Genomic DNA, 14,467 nt, shown 5'->3' with positions numbered 1-14,467 from the left:
GTGCGTTCACTAAGCTAAAACTATAAGCCATTACGAACAAGGTACTCTCAATATAAATCTCTGAAGTAAGCGCCTCAAGGCAAAAGACTGTCATTGCCTTTAATGTTCAAATGTATGGAAACACAGGCAGTAACAGCATGACCCTATTTGGTGGGCACTTTGATTTAAAGCAGCTTGCAGTATAGAGTTGGTAATGCCAGGTAAGCTGTGCAGTCAACTGCTTCTAAACACAGTCTTCTCAGTCTCTGAGATGTAGCCGACTGTGAAAGATAAAAAAAGGAAATGTTGGCTGTGAGCTAAAGAGTTGATCGCCCACAATGGGGAGCTCCTTTGGCTTTACTCTAGCGTGAAATAACTGGATTGATTTAACACATTAAAATCACTGTTATCGCACAATTACCTGACCTACCACTCTCGTGGTAATCAAGGTATGTTTCCTGATTTCAAAGATGAAATAGGCAACTTTGAACACAAGGTGAGATTTATGCAGCTGCTTTGGAGGATTTTAGGGGAGGATTGCTGATTTATGCAAAATGGATATTGCAAAACATGCCAAGTTTGGAGCTGCTGTGCTTACGCTTTATGCATGAACATTGCGTGACATGTTATATTGCGTACCTTTTCCAAAGGCTATCATACAGGACGTGGAAAAAACAGAAACCCAAAAACTGATCACTCTTTCATGGTCTTGTGAACAACACGAGTGTATTAATAACGCCGATAGCTAAAATGAAATGAATGAACTGACAGCATGAATAATAAAACCAAGATGTGCCAACTGGAGACTATACAGAAATTCTATTTTATGGGCAAACATTTTAGAGGCAGTTTATACAAAGAACTGTGAAATTACGAACACATCCAAAAAACAACGACAAAAAACCCCCAAAAGCCATTGCCAAAACCAACAAAGCATCTTGTTTAGTAGAACCACAGCTGAGCCTAACATTTGTAGAGTTGAAAGTAGAATAACCACCCTTTTCATTGTCTCATCCTTCCTCCCAAAGCAAAATTACAAGGAAATAAAAAACACGGAAAGGGAGAGAGTTCTCTGGGCCATGCTTACCTTGTCCCATCTGGTGAGGATGCATTGTGAATTATTGAGTAAGATGGAAACAGCATGCATAAGTAATGGCTGAGAGTCTGCTTGTAAATATAAATACTTCACAGGACGCAAATAAGGCCTTTAAAAGTGAGGTGCCTTTAAGAATGAATGAGGGGAGAGGACTCTTAAGGCTGGAGTGGGAGTTGGGGCTACATTTTTTACACAAGCTTTTCTAAGACAAAGAAAGCACAAGCGACACGTCTTCCTTTAATATGACAGAACCTAATTTACACCTTTACACCAGGTACACGATCCATTTTACATGCAAATGTGTTTTATTTCATCCTAGATTTGCAAATATGCATGCACTGTTAACAATGAAATCCTATTGCTGTTTCACTCGAAAAAAAAGAAAAGAAAATCAAGACTGTTGTTCTGCTGTGACAGCTGTCCCTTGTTGTCATAAAATTTATGCCACCCACCTGTCGTTTTGGCTGCATCCTGCAGAAATTAGGTAGACTACAGTGTTACGTGGGCTTTCAGAAAGAGATACATGGGAAAGATGAGAGAGAAGGACTTCACGCTGCTTTTCATTTTTAAAGCTTTTGATCTCTATAGCACCTCTCCATTTTTGCTAAATAAAATTAGGTCAGTGCGCAGCAATATGCTATTGCTACTTTTGCCAATGAAAGGAGCTTCTTGACACTAGCTTTGGAAAGCACCGTGGCTACAAAGTGTGGTGGCGGTGTGTGTGAATGAGCCATTTGGGAAAGAGAAAGCGAGGGACTACAGAGAGGAAGTAGATCAGCTTGCGTTGTGCATCCAGACATCAAGAGCTTGTGTATGTATATGTACAGTATGTCTGTGCATCTGTTTGTGTCGCCGTTTTCTCGGAAGCAGGCAGACGAGAAGGGAAGAGCAACATGAAATATCTGGGGAACGGAATAGGGTTTGTCTTTGATGATGCAATATAAAGTTAATGGTGACAGCGTGTGTCTCACTGTGTCCTTGCATGGGTATGTCTTAGTCCTCTGTTCATTTCTTATAAAACAGCCCTATACGTGTGTGTATGTGCGTGTGTGCTCATCTTACTTTACTTGTACAGGTTAATATTGTCTGACTGGCCTTCAACAGTGACTGAAATCTCATCGCCATTTACTCTTAATGTATTATATCGCTTCTAAGACTGATCTGGTGTGGATCAATCTCAGAACTGTTCCCTATTGAGATGCACAAAGCGCAATTTTTTACCCCTGCACTTTGGGCTTCCCTTGCGCCCACTGTGAATCTGCTTCTCACCTGTGATAATCATTTTAATATTTCACCACAGGCAATGTTTACGAGCACACATGAATAACAGGTGGCGGAGGGAGACAGCAGGCAGATATTGCTAGCGCGATTACCAGGCAGGCCTCCCAGAAACACAGTACAAACCGGCGACAGGAATGGGGAAAGTGGCTGATGTCATGCGGAGATGGAAGCAGAGGGAAAGAAGGAAATTACTACTCCCAAACAAAGCGGATGCTGCATTTCTTTTTAGGCAAGTGTAATTGTGGTAGATATTATTCATATCGCAAAGAAAGTGTATTAGGAAATACAGCTACTTGTTTTTGTACTCATAATTAGTTATTAATACCACTCTCCTGTACACACAGATGATAGAGCCAAGGTGTAAAAGGCTTTGCATAAAGACTAGAAAAAACTAAGCTGGCTCTATCCTAAGGTACTAACTACCTATTTTCTAAGAAGACAGATATTTATTTACACTATTAAAAAGCAAAGCAGCATTATGTGGAATATGAGGACCCACCCCAACAGGTCGCGGCAGATGGCCACCCCTCCACGAGCCTGGTTCTGCCGGACGTTTCTACCTGTTAAAAGGGAGTTTTTCATACTATTATTGGATTTTTCTCTGTATGTATTATTGTAGGGTCTAATATATATAGCACCTTGAGGTGACTGTTGTTGTGATTTGGCGCTATATAAATAAACTGAATTGAATTATACTAAATGTATATCTGTAAAAAGATCATTTATGGCAAATCTATTATGACCTTTTATGCTGTTTTACCCATGTTCTGTAGCCCTGAACCTTTCCTGACACTGCCCAAGCTGTACATAAGAACCGGTAATTAAATGTTTTTACGTGCGTCTGTGAGAATAAAGCAAGTAACTGTTCTGTGATTTCACAGCATGCCAACGAGTGTTGCGTGTTCTGCCTCTGGCATGCACGGCGTCACTTGAAGCATTAAGAGTTGCTGATGGGTGCTATATGTGAGAACAGGCAACGGCAATGTCCCGACTTGATTCTCTCAATATTTTCCAAGGTGTTATGACATTAGAAGGTTGTAGTATATAATGAAAAAGGATAAAATAAAATAGTGTACAACTAAGTGTGTTTAAGAGCCTCAACAGAAATGCACAGACAAGCCTCAAAATGATAATGCAGACTTTCACAGTCAAATCTGGTTGAAAATCAAGATGGAAAAACAAATATTTATGAGGAAGTAAATGTGTAACTGGATAATCCATGATGCCAGTTGGCAGATGGCACCCGCATTCGTCAACAGCACTAGACACAACAACTTTCAGAGGGCCACAGGTAGCAGCCACACACAAGATGGTATTTGGTTTCACTTGCTGATTCTATTTTCTGCCGCTTTGCTTGGATGATCCTGCAAAGGCAGGGTTCACAAGGCACCACAACCCCACTTCTCCTCCTCATGGGAAGGCCAAGTCTGAAGATGTGGCCAGGCGAGAAAAAGGAGAGAGACAGGATGGCACTCAAGTGGGAGCATTTAGCCACTTGGAAAGTTAGAGAAAAATACTATGGTAAAAACTCAAGTGGCAAACTGGGCTAAATGAATTTCTCCATTTCTCAGTTTCTCCTACGAATCTCTAAGGACTCTGTGGCAGCACGCGGCTGAATATCTGAGTCACTCAGTCTATCATAGCTGAAATGTATCCTGATGTTTCAAATGGCTAGAGCACTTGAGTTGCATGGTTAGATGGAGAAATGTCAGGCCACATAGAGGAGAAGAGAGAAGAGGAGATGAAAAGATTAGAGAGGCACAGGTGTTTGTGTGTGTATTTGTGTGCGTATGTGCTTGAATGTGCACGATTATGTACATTAATCACATCCTTCTCATATCAGTAAGTGGTTTTCACCTCCCCTATGTACCCATTATCCACTCTGATTTTCACCAGTCCATCCGTTTGTTTTCTCCTTGGCAGTGGCCTTTCTTTCACTTCATTTACGTCGCGATAGCCATTCGGTTATAATGCTGATTAGAAAACAAAAGCTAGATGGAGACAAATGCATAAAATCCCATTTAGGAATATTATGTTTGTGTCATTCTACGGTATAATATATATATTTCTGCATTTAAATGTCAAAAAACTGAATACTGCTCACTTGAATACTAACATGTTTTAAATAACATTCAAACCCCCTTAAAATACACATTTATATTTAATGTAATGGTGCCTCAAATTTTAGTCATTTGCTAGTAGCATTATAACAAGTCAGTCACAGAGCTAATGATTAGAAACTAATTAGAAAATAAAACAATAAGCATAATTTCTGCCTGTGTCCCAATATGTAGATTTTTACTGGCAATAGTGTCATAATTTATCACTGCATCATTTTACTGCCATGCTGTCTTTTGCTATAAAGACATTTAAATATGTGCACTTAAATTGCCCAATAATGTTATGAAGGGAAAGACCGTGTTTAAGTGTAAAAACCTGAAAAGGACGACAGCCTGTTTGACTTTAAAGGATTCAAAAAGATTCAGAAGAAGAAGAAGAAAAAGAAGACCTGTGCTCTGAGTCCTGGTTCCTAAATGAGAGAAGTGACCCAGAAGTAGCTGTGTGGTGACCAAATGAAACAAATACTAAGAAAAGTAGCTTCATTGCTTCCTTTATTACCTCCTTTAGCAGAGGATGCACTGGATCATCTTTAATTGAAGGAGAGGAAACGATGCATCATCTCAATGTTCATGAACACACTTATCAAAATTGAGAAAGTGGTGCAGATCAGCTAAATGTTAAAAGTAAGTACATGTTCTATTGCATACCATAACCTACTGATGTACTTTGAGTTTTTAAAAACATCCTTTTAAATGCACTGGTGAACTATGACTGTGTCGCTGCTGTAATAAAAATCTGCTGCTTGTCAAAAAGTCGTATGAAGTCTTGCATGTTCTTGCATGAAGAATGCACGCTCTCAAGATAATGAGCTTGATCAAAATGTGTTTAATTTTCTTTAAAACTCAGTTTGCATTGGTAACGTCCATTGCTGTATTGCTGGGATTGTGATGGATGGATGAAGGGAATTTTATTTGGGTCCTTTCCAAGGAGCTGGAAAGGAGTTGCGCTCCTCAGCAGGAAAATAAATTTTATTCCACTTTATTGGCTAAGCAGGTCAAATTAGTGTGATTGCAGGGTGATCTACTAATAGCGTGCTACTTACAAAGATGCAGCCAGTTCATTTTGATAATAACTACCATTCTGCCAAGAGCAGCGCAACTTAGCGGCTCAAAAACCAGCAGTCCTGATGAGGAAGCATGTAATCTGCTAACCTAAATAATACAGTCTGAGCACGGGTCTTAAGTATGCGTTTCTCACTGATAACGGCACGGCAATTCAGATTACTGAGAGGAGGCAAAAGGAGAATCAATATGTTTTTGATACAAGGGTTAATTCTTCTGATAGAAATTGATGTTGCCTGTTTGTGGTGCTGCAGGTTGAGAGTCAGCTGGAGACGTGAGTTGTTATAAAGTATTCCAGTGTATAGACCTGAAATCTGTGCGTAACAGCGTGTAATCTGTGTGATGTGTAGAAGAAGACCAAATATTATCTGTCATCAGATCCAGAGCCCTCCATTTGTTAATGAAGATAGTGTTAAAGTACCATATACAGAAATGTGTGCATTGCTTTTTTTTGGTACCTTTATTATTCAGGAGCAGAATTATTTAGGGCTTGGCTCTAAACATTCAGGGTGAGGACCGGCCGTAAAAGTCCAGCCTTTGTAATAAAGATGTTTTTCATTAGTTTTTCTCGCCTATTTGGCCATCTTCTCAACATTGTTACTGCAAGTGCGGCCCGATACTCTGTGCACCACATTTTAAATCCTCACCAATTCTCCTACACACCTGTCATTGAGCCTTTACTTGATCTCATGATGTTTTTAGATGAGGTCAAGAAAAAGCTGCCAGGAAAAGAAGGTAATATTTCAGATTTTAATACTAGAATTAGGAGCCTGCTGAGTCAGCCACGTGACGGTGATAGTGGATTGAAATTTGCTCTGAAAACTAAGCATTTGCTCTTATAAACTGCAGTATGATCTCTGTTCTATTATAAAACACCTCTAGTAATTGCAATTCATATCTAACGGGAAAAGCACTGAAAGCAAAACACTTTCATCATGGTCGTGTTTAGTTAGATTAAATCTGTTTGATTCTTGCCGACTTTGATCTGCTAGCAGAATAAATGTTTGGGAAATATCACAAGTACATTGTACTGTTACAGCCCTGAAATAAAAAATATGGTACTCATACAGGGATTGGGGTACTGAGGATTAATGGGGAAGGTTAAAACTGTGAAGCTATGATCTTCAGTTTTTGTGTCTGCTGAGTTTTCACACTGCTTAAAAAATATGTGATTCTCTCTCAGGCATCCCCTTGTGTTACAGTATGCACTGTATGGCCTATTTTATAATGAGTACTCTTGATAACTCAGCTCCATCTCTCTAAAAATACAAGTATGGAAAACAAAAAAGACAAAAAAAAAATCCAGGTTATCCAACACAGCTGGTATAAAATATTGAACATATCAAAATAAGACTAAGTAATGCTGAAATGATTGCAGTGCTTTGTTTCTTGAACCCGAAGAGAGGTCAGTGAAAATGGTTTGCTTAGTGCTTCTGTGTAGATAGATGTACATTTTATATATATTTTATGATAAAAACTAGACGATTCTTATAATACCACAACAGCAGCAGGGTCACACAATTCCAGGCTACAAACACGGGCTGTAATTGAGGATGCAACTAAATGGAGAAGAAATTAGAGCTGGTGGCTAGGCAACAGCAAAAGGAAGGAAGTGCAACAGAATGAACAGCCTGAGCAGAAGCAGTCCGTGAAAGTATCGTGCAGTCAGTGGTCCATAGAACTGCAGTCGAAGAGAAGTTGTCAAAGTCAAGTGAAGTGCATCATGCACAGTGCATGAAAAGAAACGCATAAACAATGGGAGGGCTATGTGACAGCCAGTGGCACCAGATTCATTTCAGATGTGGGGGACTAGTAAAAAGTCAGCCAATAAAATTGATTTAAAACTATTGCAGCATGTCAGCTGTCCCCTCTCATCCGAAAAATGGTTGGGGGAGAAAGTAACTGTGGATGGTTCTACGTGAGAGAATGCAAAAATCCATGGGACTCCTAAAGTTTTGCTCAGTTTCAGTTAGCATCCATTCATCCATAATCTCCACTTAATTCAGGGTGGTTGGAAGGCAGGGTAGACCCCGGACATGTCACTAATCTGTCACAGGGCTAACACAGACAACCAATTTAGGATCATCAAATAACCTAACCCCACTTCGTTCTGTGGGAGGAAGCTGGAATATCCAGGGGGAGCCCACAGAGACGTGAGGAGAACACTGAAACCTGGAACATGGTGGATTTGAACCTAGGACCTTGTTACTGTGAGACAGCATCATGTCCAATGAGTTTGCTCTGCCTTGTTCTTTATTCTTCCCCTCTATTGAGTGTGTGTTACTCACTGATGAAGTTTGTTTGGCCTGTGTAGATCGTGTACTGCAGCTCATAGGAGGTGACGCTGAACTCGTCCTCAGACGTCCAGTGAACAGTGATGGTGTCGTGGGAGGCGGTGCACAGCTCGTCTCTTATAGATGGAGGGTTGGGAGCTATGTGTGGAGGAAACAAGAACACGATCAAATAAAATAAATGTTAGAAAGCGTCATCAAGTCATTTTGTCTTAATTCTCAGAAATATAATACGTCTCAACAGCTGCATAAACTTTTTACTGCTTGAATTTGACACTAAGTGGACACGAGGTAATTGTCTTTCTAAAGGGGAGTTTTGTGTGTTCATAATGTCTTTCAGACATTCGTTTTCATTTATCTGAGGGCATATGAATGTGTTGGCTTTGTGTCAGAATGAAAACCCCGGTCACTTTTGTAAAGATCGTGATCACACCCTTTCTTGGTCTGACCTATTAATATTTAGGCAGCCCATTCAACGTGGAGAAGTCTGAATAGCATGGAGCCATATAGCACACAAACGAACACAACTTCTGAACAGGTGTGAGCCTGTGTTTTGTTTTGGCCAATGAAGACTTTAATTAAAGAGAGGGTGTTGACATCCAAAAACAGATGGCATATGAGATCAGGGTTCACAAAGATCAAAGTACAAGATAACAATGTATGAGGAAATAGAGCAGAGTTAGAAAAGCTTCCTTTGTGCTTTTTTGTCCAACACAATCTTAGATAATTTATACTTTGTAACTGTCATAGAAAGCATGAGCATTTGTTGAGTTAATCTGCTGCTCCTTAAGGCCAGATGACTTTTCTGTCTGAAAGGAAGACAGCTGAGGTGCCACGAAAAGCAATAAAGTCAACAGAGGTTAAGGTTTTGAAAGAACCATAAAATAACATTACTCTCTTCCCTCAGGAAAAGATAGGTTTGTGTATTTTGGTTTCAGTTGCCGTCCAAATGTGAAAATCAAAGTCTGATAACTCGCATTTGTGAGTTACAGAATGTCAAACAGGACAAACGTGTGTTTTTATCCTGTCTTCCTCCCCTCACCCCTAACCAGTCATGCCAGATTGCTGCCCCTACCTGCAGGAGGTTTCTTCCTGTTAAAAGGGAGTTTTTCCTTCCTAATTTCACCAAAGCACTTGCTTATGGGGGGGGGGGGGGGGGGGGGGGGGGGTCATGTGATTGTTTGGGTTTTTGCTGTTTTCTTTGTATTGTATTTCTTTGTAGGGTCTTTACCTTACAATGTAAAGTACCTTGAGGTGACTGCTGTTTTGATTTGGAACTATATAAATAAAATTGAATTGAATAAGTCAGCAAAGTTGTGTTTTCCATGTCTGAAAAGGGCTTATGTGACAAGGCTGGATAGTTTTCTTAACTTATAGAGAACAGTTTTGTTCTTTGAAACAGTGAATCAAAAAAACAAAAACAAAACCAAGACAGCAGCAGGACGACTGTTAACATATCTACTGCAGATTTGACAGGATGTGAATTTACCTGTTAGGTAATCTAGTCCTTCCAGAATCTTCTTCTCTCGGGAGAAGTCAAGAGCAAAGTTGTCAAACGCCTCGTTCAAGTTGACATCTGGGATGAGCACCTGCGAGGAGGCCGTGGCCATTGCAACCCTTTTGAGTTGTCAGGACACGGGGGCGAGCAAAGTAAATGGTAGAGAAGGAGGGATGAGAGGTCCGATGAGGTGACGAGGAAAAGAGGGATGGAGCAGGAAAAGATGGGAGGTGATGAAGAGATGGAAAAATAAGAGCAGAGAAGTGAGGTGAGATGGCAAGAGGAGAGAGGTGGTAGACATTATTAGTGACACGGAAAAGGGCAAGAGAGGGGAAAAAATTTAAAAGAATACAAACATGAAATTCATAGTCTCAGAATAAATGTCTACATCCAATCCAACTCAGAATGTCTGCCTTGGTGTTGTCAAAACACACTCAAAGCAGACATGCACTGACAGACTTACTCTACAGTCTCTACAGCTTTGTGGAAACTTGTGCCTACTTCTGCTTTGAGCATCAGTGAGCTGTCTGTGGCAGGAGCCAGCCAGAACCACAGTGCTGGCAGGGTTACACAGCAGTGCAGAGTGGAGGACAGATCAGCACTAGTCCTTAAGACTTCAGTTCCTCAGTAAAGAGAAACCAGTCAGTCAATAAAGCGCAGGGCCAGGTGGTTGAAAGAAAAGTGGAGCCGAGGCCAAATAAAAGATAGTGTGCTAGCCGTGGCTTTTGCAAAGGTCTTTGTGAAAGAGACAGAGCAAAATATCTACAGGAGGAGGACGACGAAGGAATGAGGGTATTACAGAAGTGCGAGGGTTGAAAGGAAAACTGCAGAGCTGGCCCTTAAATGATAGATGATTTTCAACAGAGGCCTGACATTGATCGCAAGAGCCAAAGACTTTTGATAAAATGCTGATTTCACCAGCAGCCCCTTCAAGTGGATTTCACAGAGGTAAAAATCGAAAACTCATTGTAGGGCAGAGGTTTGGATTTAAAGAGTCAAAGACTTATTGCCAAATACTCTGACAACTATCATGCAGCCTGCTACAAGATGACACAACTCCACACGGAAAAAGCGAGACAAAAACCCCAGTCAGGATGACTTGTCAAAAGCCTCCCACTTGTCTGGACTATTAATAGCTATAATGAAGTGAAATTAGCATATTGTTGCAACAGGCAGGTGGTATAAGTGGGTGCGCCGCTCCACCTACCTTTCGGCGACATTTCTGGCAGTCTGAAGGAAGCGGGCGTGGTCGTTCTCCTTCAAGCTCTGCTCAGCCTGTGTGATCAGGGCACTGGAGCGCTCTAAACACTGGCGACAATTTGCAATCTGCTGAGCCAACTTGCGCAGTTTCATCACCTGGAACAAACAAAGCACACGTTGCCACGTTACGACACACGCGGTTCGTTTTCATTTGCACACTGTGAGCCTTGAAGGAATACATCGCCCTTCTCGATAACTCGACTTTTAAATTTTTCATTTAGCTAAGAGAACGCAGACGACATTGCCAGCACCTGGTCTAGTAAAACATTCGACATTCTTTTACTATGCGGGAATCTTGACACGTACTCTATGTCTCTAATCCCCATCTCCAAAACTTAGACAAAAGTAGTTCACTGGTGTTATTGATCTTCTATGTTCATCTTCTGGGACTGAAAATAACTTTCTATTTGCTCAGGGCAACTTGTGTGCCTTCCACTGCAAAAATTCAGGAAAAAAGGATCTCAAAACTCTCTCTATATCCAAAAAAAAAGAAAAAAAGAGAAAAAAAGAGCCCTCCTCTGCACTCCAATAATTTCAGTTTGGTGGATTTTTTAAATTCATTTTGACAGTAACTAAAAAAAGCCAATTGTGCTTTGCTTCCCACATCGGCACACATTATTGACACAAAGACAGCACTCTCTCAGATGATTTTTGCTCGGTGAACTTTCCATATTGCAGAGTTAACTGAAGTTTTATAACCAAAGAAAAACAGACGCAGATATTCAAACACATACGACCGAGCGTGATCAAATGTTATATCCACAGAAGAATCTGAACGTGCAGAAGCAATTAGCAGATGACATTAGAGTTTATGATTAAGGATGTTTATCTACTCACAAAAAACAATAAAACTATGGAGTCCACACAGAAACGCAGTCATAGACACAGTTATCTGAGACATGCACCAACAGGAAAAAGGAGAAAAAGAAGCAGAGGGCCTGAGTTTAAGTGAGCCCATTGGATCTATGCTCACATTGACCTTAATATCATGTTGCACAATCAAAGGGCAGATAGTTCTAGGTCACTGGATGAGGGGCACCAGTCTGTGCATACATACCCATGTTTAAAAACTGTGAAACGAGGCCTGACAGGAAATGGATGAGACACTACTGGCTGTAAAAGTCACAGTTCTTTCCCTCCTACCTTACCAAACAAAAGAGACATCGAGCTCGTCTTTTAAGCACCTTGTAAGCGCATCTACTGTGCATTCACGTGGTGCGCATGATTCAAATGTAGCAGCGCAGACAAACAGGAAACTGCTGATTTTGGACCGCATAATAATTTGCTTCATTTTCATCACAAAGCATCATGCTGTGCGAATCAAGTCAGGTCACGTTGTCGGGTCAGGATTCAGACACAAGCACGGTTTGTAAAGTCCTTTTCACTGTAATTTGTTAGCGTGTGTGCTTTAATGTCATTTCCCACCGAGCAAAAGGAAAACCACGATGAGCAAATTTGAAATGAAAGTAATCTGTTTATCTTTATTGCTGCTCATATCCTGATCCTGGAAATGAACTTAGTTTGATGTAAAAAACCAAAACAAACCAAAACAAAGGGTCTTTGTGAGCGCTGAGACTGCCAGCAAGAGGCAACTGTAGAATTCAATACCGGCTTTAGCGTGGAGTGTTGTTAAATGATTAAATAAATCATCTGTGAATCTAAAGGCAAAGAATGAAGTTAAGTCTCTTAATGCACTGAACGCATCATAATTTCAGGCTAAGGCTAATTTGAATCTCTAACACTATCCATCCATCCATCCATTCGCTTCCGCTTATCCTTTTCAGGGTCGCGGGGGGTGCTGGAGCCTATCCCAGCTGTCATGGGGCGAAAGGCGGGGTACACCCTGGACAGGTCGCCAGTCTGTCGCAGGGCTAACATATAGGGACAGACAACCATTCACACTCACATTCACTCCTAGTGACAATTTGGATTAATCAATTAACCTATCCCCACAAGCTGCATGTCTTTGGACGGTGGGAGGAAGCCGGAGTACCCGGAGAGAACCCACGCAAACACGGGGAGAACATGCAAACTCCACACAGAAAGACCCCGGCCTGATGGTGGAATTGAACTCAGGACCTTCTTGCTGTGCGGCAACAGTGCTAACCACCGTGCCACCGTGCTGCTCTCTAACACTAAACAAAACTAAAGTTCACATGGCTAAAAGGTCACCATCAAAAGTTTTCATGGAATCTAAAGTCCACTTTCCTTCTCGCTGCTGGAAAAGCTGCTGCTGCTGCTTTAGAAGTCTCGTTAAGCTGGAGTCTTAATGGAGTTTTCAACTGACATCTCAGCTGCACTTGCACTAAGTCCGCCATAATCTCTTGTCACTAAAAATGACATTTGAGCAGGTTGTTGACTGCAAAGAGAGGAGAAGCGAGAGGAGGTTTAAAGGATGAATTGTTATTTGGCAACATAGGCCGCAAACAACAATTTTAGAGATGATTACTTCTCTCCTGCAAAATAATGGACAATATGGCACGGTCTGAGTGTGTGTTCGTGTGTGTGTCTCTTACTTTGTGCGAAGCCTACAGTTCGTGATTTAAAGCTGAAAATGAACCTTCTAATATAATTTTAATACTTATGAGGTGATGCTACAATATTTAAAGTTGGTTTTTTTTATCATTTTACTGAGTCAAAACTTTTTCAGAGGCTGAATTTTCTTCAAGTGCAATCATAGATATGAAAACAAAGCAATGTGTTATTAATGGCTTATAAAAATAATATGTTTTCTCTCACTCCAGTTGATTGAAAAACATATTTTTGTAGCTAACATTTAGCAGTGGCATAATGGTTAAATTACTAAATAGTCTTCTGTAGGTATTTTGGCAGCTACAGCTATAATCCCCTGGTGGCCATTAAAACAAATTCATCAGCCTTTCATACTGTTTATCATTGAAAGTAGATGAAACCAGGATATGACTGCATACAAAAAGACAGAATCTCAACAACAGATAAATCCAGCTGATGCTGTGGGAATATATGTCATCTGTAAGTCATGGTAGCATGAAGCGCTATTTTACAAGTAATGACCAGCCATCAGTCACTAGATTTTGGATGTGGATCCTTAAAGTTTTACAGCCTTGATTTGCTTTTAAAGAAATAGAATAAACAAAACCACAGCACTGAAAACAGGCCAAAGCCAAAGGCTTTGTAAGGTCGACCATCCATCCTGACCTGGCTCTGAGAGACAAATGTTATATTTGCACATTCACAAGAGGCACTTGTCACATAAACACAGAGACAGGTTGTTTAAGTGGTGCCAACAACAGTAATGCTGTTGTTTTTATGATGAGTCCCTACCAGGCATAAGCTTTTAAAATGAAGTTCAAATGACCCATGAGATCGTTAAAAAAAAATTGTGTTAAAAAAAAGCTAGTATGTAACACTAAAAGAGTTTTGCATTGTTAATCCTTGGAGTTTGAACAGTTTTCAAGAAAAGATAACGGAAAAGCGGCAGAATAGATGCTTGGAAGACAGGAAGTCATATGACAAAAACACACAAACAGAAACCCGGCCGTGGGAATAGTCTGGTTTTTTTGTTGTTTTTTATTATGTGCGTGTGTGTGAGCTGGGAGAGATTAAGTATGACTGCTGAGTCTCCTCTGCAAGATACAGACCTCATTATGAAGAAGTAAGAGAGAGAATGGGAGCACCTTGCTCACCATGATCAAGCCTGTATAATCCGGTTATTCTGTTGCAGAGTCACCTCTGAACACTTTCCTTTATGAGACTGTCCTCAACAGGAAGCCATCTCAGTACTTTGCTCATAAAATGTATAATATGAGCCGTGTTTTTGTAGCAATGTCGCTGTGTAAAATATCAATATTCATCTTATCCTTTGCTCTCTTCTACACATTTGAATTAGTCAAGGCGCATT

The 14,467-nt window shown here is 40.6% G+C and overlaps 1 protein-coding gene across 5 annotated transcripts in view; it reads right to left on the bottom strand.

Annotated features, from left to right (window-relative positions):
• The window catches only part of mid2 (midline 2), a 175,477-nt gene that overhangs the window by 21,719 nt on the left and 139,291 nt on the right, over positions 1 to 14,467 (bottom strand). For all 5 annotated transcript variants that reach the window (XM_026142972.2, XM_026142964.2, XM_080289240.1 and 2 more), the window contains 3 exons: positions 10,535 to 10,683; positions 9,319 to 9,446; positions 7,827 to 7,970 (listed from right to left, as the gene is read on the bottom strand). In XM_026142972.2, coding sequence (XP_025998757.1) covers positions 7,827 to 7,970; positions 9,319 to 9,446; positions 10,535 to 10,683 — 421 coding nt within the window. The remainder of the gene's footprint in view (positions 1 to 7,826; positions 7,971 to 9,318; positions 9,447 to 10,534; positions 10,684 to 14,467) is intronic.

This window comes from Astatotilapia calliptera, chromosome 2 (genome assembly GCF_964374335.1).
Source record: "Astatotilapia calliptera chromosome 2, fAstCal68.1, whole genome shotgun sequence".
NCBI lineage: Eukaryota > Metazoa > Chordata > Actinopteri > Cichliformes > Cichlidae > Astatotilapia > Astatotilapia calliptera.
Note: the sequence above shows the minus strand (reverse complement) of the source record. Positions and strands in the feature narration are given on the sequence as shown.